Here is an 11,864-nt window from a genome sequence, read left to right on the forward strand (position 1 = left end):
TAAGGTGCACAAATCACTCACATGCTGAATGCCAGAAATTATGCTAATTGGAAATTGAAATTTGTTTTTCTTCACTCCACCTAAAAGATTTCAGTTTGTTTTTCAATTGAGTGGTACAGTTTATAGGTCACATTAAAGGTGAAAAAAGTTCTGAAATGATTTATCTTTGTCTCATTTTTGTACAGCACAGGAACCTGACATTTTATCAGGGGTGTGTAGACTTTTTATATCCACTGTATGTTCTTTCCTTCTATGCCTGCTTAAAAAGAGATTGTGGTTTGTCCTGCTAACTAATGTTTATGTATCATTCCGATAATTTTCATACCATGTCGACTGGTCATTTAGTCGATTGGCCAGGTTAGATAATATTGGACAACAATAAAATCTGCGAATGTATTGTGCATCTGACAATATCCTTGGGGGACCCACAATGGAAGTCACTTTTGCATGATTGGTGTCTGCCAACTATTTCATGTTCAGAACACCCTCCGATTTGTATTTTAAATGGCTTTATCCTACAAATTCAGTCTAAATACGATGAATATCTGAACGTTTGTCGGAATAAGAATAAAATCTGAACGCGTATGGCCAGCTTTACAGACAATGATATAGGAAAGTAGGTTTTAGGAATTTCTCTTCCTGCAATTTCTATTTTGACCTAAAATATTTAAAGCTACAATTAGCAAGTATTTCTACTGTAAGATATAAGGCATGGTGCTCAGAGAGGCTTGGAAATGGAAGCACCTGATAAAGTATATGGTTGAATCAATTAAAAAGGCATATCCCTAGCGCATTGCAATGGAGGGTGTTGTTAGTGTTTAAATAGAAAACTTGCACACAAAGTTTCAATTCATAAACAGATGCACTAAACTCTAGATTTTCCCTATATTCTCTATTCTAATACAGTAACTAAATATCAGAATTTTTTGAAAACAGACTCAGTAATACTTATTGTTATGGTATAACATGTTTTAATTACAGTTTTAGTCAAGATATATTTTACATAAACCCACCGCTATACACTGTTTTGCTTTTATATACAGATTACTTTGCTGCTTCCTATATGCACATATGCTGCTGTATATAATGATACAGACAGTTAAGTACCGTTCAAACAAAGAGACATCAAGAACCATTTTTTTTTAAATTAAGAGAAAGAAAGTGCTGCATCAAACAGAAGCAGTTCTCATAGCAGCTTGTCACCCCCTGCCTGTCTGCTACCCCTTTTTACAGCTTAAGTATTTCCTCACCCATTGTACAGTTATAATCATGTGCGGTCAGTTCCAGCTATCTGTTACACACGTCACATGGTTAAAGTAACCTATCATCCCAGTCACTGACTCAGACTAAAAAAAGTCAGACATATGTTCAACTACAGCTTACTTGAGTTTAGAGCTCATTTTTTCCCCTTCAGGGTTCTCATCATGCAGCCCACTATTGTTCATTTTTTTCCACATATTCACCTCATCTGCATGCAAGAAGCCTTTCCTGTTTTAATACTGCAAACTGTCAATTATTCCACTACATATTCACACACATAGGATGCCTAAAATTTACCTATCATCATTCCACTCATAGGCTCACACTCCTATGGTGCCGAAAAGCTCCTCCTGTACCTCTATCGCCCCCTCTTTCTCTACTCCCCCCACACTCGACAGCTCCAGTTTCTCTCCCATCTAAACTGGTTACATCAGTTAAATCCCTTAAGTGTTCAACAGAATCACTCTTTTGCAGGTCAGAAGCAATGGTCTGCAAACTGAGGAGGGATACTGTGTCTGCAGGGGGCCCAGTTTCTCCATCCTTTACAGAAGGTGGAGCTTCAGCCCCAAGAGGAGGGGCTCGTTGGGATAACAGAGAACTTTGAGTTCGGCGAGCATGAATTTCTTCACTTATCTGCTCTAGATTGCGAAGTGTTCCAGAATATCTGAGCTTTGCTTGAGCCACTGAGTTTTCCAACGAAGTCACACGAGACTTGTGCTCCTGCAGAAAAAGGTGCGGGTGTGAGTTAAATAAATCCAAACTTGTCACTTAAATCTTTTACCATAATTTGCCTCAGTACTAGAGAAATAAAACCGATACATAATTAGCATCATCTATTCATGAAGCCAACTACATGTTCATACCATGTCTTGTTATGAACACACTAGAAAAAACTGAATGGATAGAGGTAGACAGATTAAAAGGTTAAGTGGATAAAATGGTTTGAGTAAGATAATATTGGGCAATACAGATTAAGATGTTGTAATGATCTTCCATATAGGCAACACTATATGTCCTGCCTAAGTCTCTACTGTCTACTCTAGGGATGCACCGAATCCAGGATTTGGTTCGGGATTAGGACAAGACTTGGCCTTTTTCGGCAGCATTTGGATTTGGACAAATCCATACTCCTAGCCAAACTGAATCCGAATTCTAAAAATCCTGTGACTTTTTGTCATGTAAACATGGAAGTTGAAAATTTTTCCAGATTTAACCCTTTCAAAACCTAATTAGCATACGCTAATTAGGATTCGGTATTCAGCCGAATCCATTACGAAGGATTCGGGAGTCCAAAAAAGTGGATTCAGTGCATCCCTAGGTCTACTCAACACAGTGTAACCACAATCTTCCTTGTTACATGTAGCTAAAACACTGTGTGGCCTTGCAGGAAAGACACTGGTGACTGAAGCTCAGTTATGCAGAAAAATTCAGAGAACATTAAGGGAAAAAAGCATAAACAAAAAGATAACATTCTCTTAAAAATTAAATACATTTTAGTTTTTGGTGTTTGTGAATAAGCTTAATGGTCCAGGAGAGTCATAACCTGTCAGTTTTCAGAAAGGTTCTGTATATAGATCAAATCATTTATAGTAGTGGTTTTGTGACCCAAAGAACCACTTATTTGCCTTGTTTTAATCACTGTGTAATTACACTAAAAATTACACAATATGTATTGACATTGTGGAGACCCAACCTAAACAGCATGGGGCCTGTTTATGGGTCATGATTCAAATGTTAAAAATATAGATATAATATGATTGTTAGGCGAGTAAAACAGCATATAGGACATGTTCGCTTATTTCAAAATAGAAAGAAGGAAATAAATGAAAAGGAACAGTAACAATGAACATTTGTAGTACATGAAAAACAGATATAACACTTACAGATATTTATGTATATAACTGCATTTCTTTATTGAAGCTAAGATATGTGATACTAATAGGACTAGTTCCCACTCCTAACACTGAGGCGATCACCTCTAAAATGGTGTTCAGTTGAGACTTTAGTTCAAAATAAGGTCGACTCTTGATTATAAATCGTTTCAGGCTCTTCTGCAAAGTTTGCACTTTGGCTTCAGCTTCATGGCACTGGCGGGTCACACGCTGATGCTCAAACTCACTGCGCAATCGCTCCTCTTCTGCTTCATTCACCTGGCAAAGTGAAATAATATAGAGATAGAGGGGAAGTTACAGCAAAGTAAACAGACAGTAAAACTAACAGAAATAAGGCTTTAAAATGGCAAAGCAAATTATTTAAATGGAGAAGGTGGAAATTATAATAATTGGACCCAGATAGCTGATGCAATTCCAAACTGGAAAGCTGCTGAACAAAAAGCTTAACTAAAAAAGTGCAAAAAATAAAAAATGTCTCAGGATAGTATTTTTCTATCTATATCATATTAAATATTATTTTAAAAGTGAACAACCCCTTTAAGTAGAAAAAGCCATGTAATTAGAGCTAGGAAATTTTGATTACTGTTTGGTTTCACTAGTCCCGAGACTCAAACACCAAGAAAACAAGAAAAGAAAAACTGGCACTACTACAGGCATTTCTGCCACAAGGTGAAAAAAAAATCAATTATATTTTTTTCCTTGCATTAAAGAGATACTGACACCTGAGATAAAACTGTTTTTTTAAATATATCATTATACTGTCTTTGCATGAGCTTTAAAATTTTGCCATAAAAAGTATTTGCCCAATTGAAAAAGGAACTAAAATGTTCTGAAAGCTTGCTATGATTATCTTAGTTAGCCAATAAAGGTATCACCTTTATACCACTTTTGTTATTTTTTATTTCAAAAGTGTTACCCTGTAAACCCAATACTTTAACAATACCTAACTGATCCCCTATGTTCCTCTATGAGGGGGCGGCCATATTTGTGCAGCAGGAGTTCATTAGCATTAACACTTAAACACTTCCTTGATTTAATTTATTTATTTAAAAAAAAAAAAACTAAAGTTGCAGTTATTACTTCTATTATATTACTATATAACATTTACAGTTAGCATTTTTATTTTATAGGCTGGCATTCAAATAATTTGTATCACAATTTGCTCCTATTCTTGATAGTTCATTCCTATTTCTTACTTTGCATGTAGCATGGTTTAGCATCTCCTGCCATGTTGGATCTAGTCGGTTCTTATCAGCAGTAACTCCCTGTTCAGCAACGAACACCATTTCTCGGGCTGCTGCATGCATACTGACTGCCCGCTCGTACCGCAGTGCTGCACTGTGTGTATCCTGCTGTGCCTGTACACACATCATTATATTAACCACTTAGGGAAAAAAATAAAAATGCAGACTAAATGCAATACACTATACTATAAGTTTTATACCTCTTTTGCCAGTCTTCTTGCTTCGTAATATGGTCTAGCCTTATCTATGCAAGCTCCCAGTTGAGTTGCAAGTCCATTTAAGCGTCTTGCAGACTCTGTGAGTATACGGCGGTATGCAGTTCTAGCTTCCTATACGTGGAGAGATGATATACAATTAATAGTGGGAAGTTTTAGGAGGTATACAGTATACAGACATACTGTGACTAGAACTTACATCAAGCTGCAATTCCAGTAGGTTGATCTCTTCACTGGCCTGGTTCAAGCGCTCTAACTCTTCCTAGTTAATAAAAATATCAAATGTTAAAATTCATAAAAAAAAATTGCTACACTACATCCTTAGGGTTTTTCTGTTATTTTTCACTCATTGCTTTTATTTTTTTACATATTTGTAATCCAACATAACTAATAAACAAAGGCATGAAACCCAATATCCAGAAAGCTATAGGAAGGCAATTATCTAGTGAGTACATTTGAAGTAAATATATCTTAAATTTTTTAATTACTTGCTTTTGTCTCTCTAAAAATACAGTACCTTGAACTTGATGTTAACTAAACTGCATTAATACATATTGTCAAACCAATACTATAGGGGTCCATCTGAGGAAGGATCCTGTGTGGTCCGAAACATGTATATATTTATTCAAGTAGCATAGCACTACATGTTTGCATTATAAGGCTCTCTCATTAATCTCCATTATGAATGATACTGTTGTGGAGGTTGCTTCTCCACTAACTGTTGAAAAGCCCGAAACTAACAGATTATATAGTCAGTGGACCAATTAGACAAAATTGAAGCTTCTGATTTCTGACACTAGGTGGAGCCTGCACAAAAAAATTATGTCCTGCTAAATCCTCGTAAATAACACTTTGGCGACTGATCCAGACATAAATTATGCCACCTCTAGATAAACTAAAATACCTTCAACCAGATTACCTCCACAGGCCTCCTCTAAGGCAGGAGAGGGTAGATAAAAAAGGTGAGTACTTCTGTGTTTATAGGCAGCTAGGCTGTCTAAATATCAAGCAAGAGAAATCCAGCCTATTAACAAAAATAAAGAGGTTTTTAATACATATGTATGCACTTTTTGTTTGTTTAAGAAAGTAAAGTTACAGCACTTAAAGGAGAACTAAAGCTTAACTAAAGAAGTAGGGCAGAAATGTTTTATGCATTATGTTTTACTGCTATAGAGATGCTGAACCTTTAAAGGAGAAGGAAAGGCTAATAAAGTGTTGATCTCAAGCTACAGGCATACTTTCAGTTCTCTCAATAATGCCCTTAAGTCTCCCCATATTTCGCCTGTTCAGATGATCAAAAGCCTCATAGGAGAAAAAAAAACTCTGAGCTCTGTAAACTAAATTCCCATAATGTCTCGCTCCTACACGAAGACCAAGACCCCTGTACATGCGCAGTGTGTAAGACTATGAGGAAGCTTCCTGCTGTATGGCTCAGATCACATATTCCTAAGGTGGGGAGTAAGTATTCTCTTATGGGAGGGGGGAGCAGGAGAGGGGAGAGAGGAGAGACAGTTGTGGAGACTCTGGCACAAGAAATCTTGTGTTTCTTATGAAAGAGAACTCAGTGCAGCATTTCTGTGAGTGCTTATGGCTGTATTTACATAGACCTTTCTGATTAAACCTACTTAGTTTTTACCTTCTCCTTTAAATTGGTGCAATATGGTAAGTATATAAAATATGACATTTCTAGCCATATTCATTTTTAAGGTTTAGTTCTTCTTTTAAGAAAATGATTGTGTCCCTAAATATGCTGTATTGGCTAAAAAGCACAGTTATCAAAAAATTTGTCTTGTGCAAACAGAAAGCCCAGTGTATGTTGTGTGGGAGTAGGCAGGAACATACATTTTTCAGTATAAGAAAATGACAGATTCAATTTAAAAATGAAAAAAAAAAAAAGAGGTGAAAACAATTTTAGAGAATGGGTGACTGATACAGAAGATTCAAAGTAATGTCTATTTGTGCCACTGGATTAACTTTATAGATTACAGGGAAAAAGATGCAATGAAGTACTTCCCCCACAGATCTAAACACCATATCCAGGATTGAGACAGGACAGAAACTGATGAGCAGAAGCCAAATATTGATTCCACAAGAGAGGCACCAAAGGTCCCCTTTGAACAGTTAAAGAGGACTGCAACCAATTTAGGTAAGTTCTAACAGTAAACAAATCTGACCTAAACCAAGTCAACCAGAGTAGGAAATAGGACTTATTGACTGGCCCCACTTAATTAGGTAGGGTTCATATTCCACTGGATACTTTGCTGCCTAAAAAAGGAAAAATATGGAAGGGGATAAGCAAAACAATAACAAATGTGAAAAAGTGGTAATGCTAAACTGAATAGAAGGGACGTGTAGAAAGCCTCATGAGAAATGAAGGCTTAGAACAGAGTCAAAATATAGGAAGTAGGAAGCAGAGGGAGGTGATGGAAGTCAATAAGACATAAGAGGATACTATTGGGCTTAGAATAAAATGAAGGCTATAGGTTAAGAAAGGAGAGGAGTGGGCAGTGAAGAAGGGAATAGTTTATAAATACAGGGGAAAATATAGAGTAGTTTAAAAATACAGAGTTAAAAGTAATCAGGCAGGAAGATATAGCTGAAAAAACAGGTTATTGTAAAATGATTTTGGGGGCTCAACAAGTAAAAATAATAATATTTTATCAAAATTAAGACACCAACTACAGACATAGTCTGTGTAAGGACAGGCAGACAGTACTGGGTAACATTTGAATTCATACCTGTATTCTAGGATCTAATTCTTCCTCAATTTCCTCCTTTTTCCCATCATTGCTGCTTTCACTCAGTTTTATTGTATTTGAAGCAGTCTCACCAAAAGCTCCCAGTTCTGGGTGAATGGGTCCCTCTCTCTCAGCACCAGGAGTTGGTAGTCTCACCTCACAAGAGGGACCCTCTTTCCCCTCCATAGCTAGGAAGCTCAGTTAGGCATAGTATCTGGATTCTATAATATACAAGAGTTAAATACATCATAAGTGTTTCTCCCTCATTAGTAACTGCAATTGTGAAAAGGCAAAAGTTCATACACTTTTTATAACACAATCTGTCTCATAATTTGCAGTTGAAATCAGACTATTTGTGCTGTCAAAACCCAGCAGTACACATCAATAAACAAGGAAAACTCAGCTGACATGTATGGTATTAAATGATACTTATAAATAGAATATATTTGTGAAACAAAACTTTTGACTAATATTTTTTAAGCTAGAAATTAAAAAAAATAAAGCCAAAAATCATGGGCAAAAAGGCCACTTTTTCTCAGTGGTAGCTACTCCAGACTATGGGTAACTGCACATGAGAAGGTTTCTAGCGTTATGTTGTTTCATGGGATGGTAATAGGGGAACAAAACTCTAAAGATCTCTACACTTTCCAAATGAATGGGAATCACCGCACCACACCTTGTCTAAAGTACAGGACCACTTTGCAGCAATGAACAAGGGTTGATTTATAGTGTATTGTACTGTTCCCTTTAAAGAACAAAAAATCCTCTTGTGTGCCATTTCTTTTAAAGGCACAATTCAAGGAGTCAACCATATATACAGAAATTGAATACTGTTTTCACTGATGGCTAAATGTGCATAAAACAATTATTTGGGGAATAGGTGCAAAGTTTGCTAAAGTCCTAGTAGCCTATAGCAGCCAATCAGTAGGCGGAATTTACTGGTCACCTATGCTGCTATGAATTACTGCACCTGAGCACACTTTTTGCCTTTTGTTACATATGAAGATAAGAATGTACCAAATCCTTAAATGTCATCGGTTTTTTCACGATTTGGATTCAGCCCTTGCCTATCTGAATCTAAATTCAGTTTAGAGTTTAAAGCATTGGGTAACAATTCATTTCGGTTCAGCTTCAATTCAATGTTTACATCTGGTGCGTCCCTTACAAAGACTGTGGGCTAGGAATCAGATAGCGAACATGGGATGGGAGAGTTCACGGTCACAGCATGCATCCAAATAGGGACTGTATATATCATGCAGTCTGAGGATAAATAAGCGCCCTCCTCTGCCAAGCCATATAAAGTAAATGCCAAGTCCAACTTTACGCAACGAAGATCCTTGCCAAAATCAATCGCAGAACCCTACCAGCGCTAACACTTCATTGGTGCAGGATTAGGTGTGACGTCACAGGGCATTAAGGCGTACCATGCAGAACACCCGGCATACCACCTTGTTATGGTTTGAGCCCCGTTGCCTGGGACTAGCCAGCGCCCGGCGGCACCGGAACCGGAAGTCGTCAAGAGGTGAGAAGTCGAGGAAGTGATCTGATGTTTTTCCGTACAGGAATATGGCGACGTACTGTGTCATATCTGTTAGCCATGCCGAGTGATTACCTTTTATTCAAAGACAACTGGTCTGAGTAGTATCCTAGTAAGCAAGCTAATAAGTATTCAGTACCATTTATATCCAATCATTTGTGAAAAAGCATCAGAAAACAGACGTACTTCGTTTTGCAGCACTTTTCTCTCCAATTTCCTCGCAACTACCTTACTGGCAGCTTTACCTGTTTAGCTGTAGGTCAGTTGCAGTCCAACAACAATTAATAGGCGGATTTGTGATTGACAGAGCAAACTTGATTGTAGCAACATGCACTACTGAGGCCAAAAATGTGTTCTCTGTTAATAGACCTGTGAGGAAGAATACAAGGCAACCTCTACTATGTAGAACTTCTCTATGTTTCACTGCTGGTTAGTGGAGTATAAAGAGACAACAAACACTTTAAAGTGTAATTGCCTTTACATATAACTTTGAAAAGACAAATGTTTAATATTAAAGGCTGCTTAATCTTACGGTTAGCTTTCACTGGGCAAAATATTTTTAGGAAGAGGGGGGTGCAAATGACATGGAACCAGTGCCAATTCTACAACCTTTCAGCACAGTTGTTAGAGGATTAAGAGATTGTTGCACTTCCTGCTATACAGGCTAATGCAATGATATCTGCACAGGAAAATTGAGGAATAAGCAATGCAGATTTCAGTCATTGACAGAAAAAAAAGGGGTGAACTGCAATAGTGCGCCAGCAAATAGCCATCATGGGCTTACCAGTTCACTATTACCAAAAGAGTAAGGACGTCAAATACTTTAGTTTTACTGTAATCCTGGTCTGAAAACAAATGCGTCGGCTTCAGGAAAAAGACAAGAGGTAATAGCTACATCTATAAGTCAATGCTGGGCAATAATTTAGTGTACACATATATTCCAAGTATATAATGTGTATATATTATATCCAAGTAAAAACCCTTACAGACATAGGGGCGTTTTTATTAAAGTAAAAACAAAAAAAGTTTAGCAGAGTTCACAAAAGGGACAGCCCTAGATTTCTATTATCAGAGCTCGCAGTTTTCACAATTTTATAAGTATACAGATGGAAAAAAGAGCTGTGAATTTTTCCTTTGGTAATTTGCAGCAATCCATGTTTTTTCCAGAAAATATGCCCCACAGAAGTTGAAATTTATTTAGTTTTTGCAACAGTTAGGATCACAAGGAATTAACTTTAATGGTGTTTGTATGATGCAATGTTTTTTTCCTGGTCTGATCACCTATAGCAACTAATATTTACTGGTCACCTGTTTAAAGGACCTGTCAACCCTAAAAATATATTTTTTTGCCTAATGAAAACAATTCTAAGCAACTTTCTAAATCAATTTATTAAATATTCTTAGTGCTTTAAAAGTTTTGTAAATGTAATTGCTATAGAACTCAGCATTTGGGGAACTCCTGGTTGTTACTTTTTAAACAATGTTGCAAGTGCCAGGCTCCTCCAGGTCTGTAAAATCTGCTGGCGTATTTTACATTGCTTCATATGCCAGAGCCACCATGGAAGAGAATTGAAATGACAGGCAGACACAGCATTTAATAGAAATTAGATGTACAAATAACTCAAAATCCATTACAAATATGCAAGAATGTGTATTGCGAAGTTGCTTAGAATTAAGTTTTCTTTTATTGGGCAAAAATTTGCGTTGGGGTTGACATGTCCTTTAAATGGCAAAAAATGCTTTCTGAGAATACACACCATACACTTGAAACTCACCCTACCTTTGCCTGCACCCGAATGAATTGAATACGCTTGGGTGCAGGCACAAGTAGCCATTATCCACATAAAAATGCAAAAAAATGCAGTCTCGCGTTTTTATGTGTATATCGGCTATATGTGCCTGTACCAGAGCGTATTCCATTCATTCAGGTGCAGGCACATGTACGGAGAGTTTCAAGCATATGGTGCGTATTCTCGGCAAGCTTTTTTTGGCTTGCAGGAAATACGCGTCATACGTTGTTAGCCTAAAGCCAACAGTCCTTGCAAATCCACAAACCAGATTATGTTCCTACAAAGATTTCATACAAAGAAGTCTATGAAGCCAGCAGTCCTAGCAAATCCACAAATCCTTTGGAATGAGACGCACAGCCCAGGAGCCTCCAGTTTTTAAATGTACTTGGAATAAGCAAATGTAATCAGCCAATTCTAAAATGAATTATCCAGTTGAAGAGAAATTACAAGTATTTATTTTCTATTTATTCGAAAGCAGGTGTTAAGCTAACCTCCTACTAAATGGTCAAATTGTGATGATTCTTACCATGCTAAAACAAAAAGCCAAAAAAATGCTTTCCTTATAAAAATTAAAATTTGGCACACCTACCTATAAAGTCAGTGGAAAATTCATCTGAGGGAAAATTCAGATTGGTGAGGTTACACCAATAAAATGCATCCTTCTTTATCTCCCCTTCCCTATTGTTTTCTCTGCTACCAGTTTTCCTCTTTTCCTTTCTGTTCTGCCCTTTTCTACCTTAGCTCTGGAATATTTATTTATTGTGTCTGCTTTTGCATTTACAACCACTTACAATTGCCAAAAGCAGGAGTGCCATGTAATCACCTTACTGCCAGCTTGCCATCAGCAGCAACTTTAGAAGCCAAACTGAAAATCAAGCGGAGGGTGTTAATTACCACGTTTAGTTATATTTAGAACTACAGTGGTACTTTTTACATTTCCACCATTCACCTTCTTGAGTGGGATTATTTGTGCCATCTGCTCTTGGTTATTCAAATGCTTTTAAGTGATTGTGGGTGCCTTAATGTGTAAATACAAAAAAACATTCATTCATAAACACAGTCTGCAGTAAACCATAAAAAGGAACTTTCATTCTCTAGAAATGAAGCACTCACATACTCAGACCCAACAACCTTAGAAAACATGTACACAGTCTGACACTTCACATAAGACTAAGTACACAATACAAG

General features: G+C 37.0%; 1 protein-coding gene across 4 annotated transcripts; it reads right to left on the bottom strand.

The window, feature by feature from the left end:
• Positions 1-954: 954 nt before the first annotated feature.
• sh3bp5l (SH3-binding domain protein 5 like) lies at positions 955-8,911 on the bottom strand. Of its 4 annotated transcripts, none has more exons than XM_012967844.3 (7): positions 8,714-8,911; positions 7,350-7,570; positions 4,811-4,873; positions 4,597-4,725; positions 4,349-4,510; positions 3,237-3,410; positions 955-1,980 (listed from the first exon to the last, which is right to left on the bottom strand). In XM_012967844.3, exons 2-7 carry the CDS (start codon positions 7,533-7,535, stop codon positions 1,573-1,575), a joined length of 1,122 nt encoding a protein of 373 aa, XP_012823298.1. In that variant the 5' UTR covers positions 7,536-7,570; positions 8,714-8,911; the 3' UTR covers positions 955-1,572.
• Between the last annotated feature and the right edge of the window lie 2,953 nt (positions 8,912-11,864).

This window comes from Xenopus tropicalis, chromosome 8, assembly GCF_000004195.4.
Source record: "Xenopus tropicalis strain Nigerian chromosome 8, UCB_Xtro_10.0, whole genome shotgun sequence".
NCBI lineage: Eukaryota > Metazoa > Chordata > Amphibia > Anura > Pipidae > Xenopus > Xenopus tropicalis.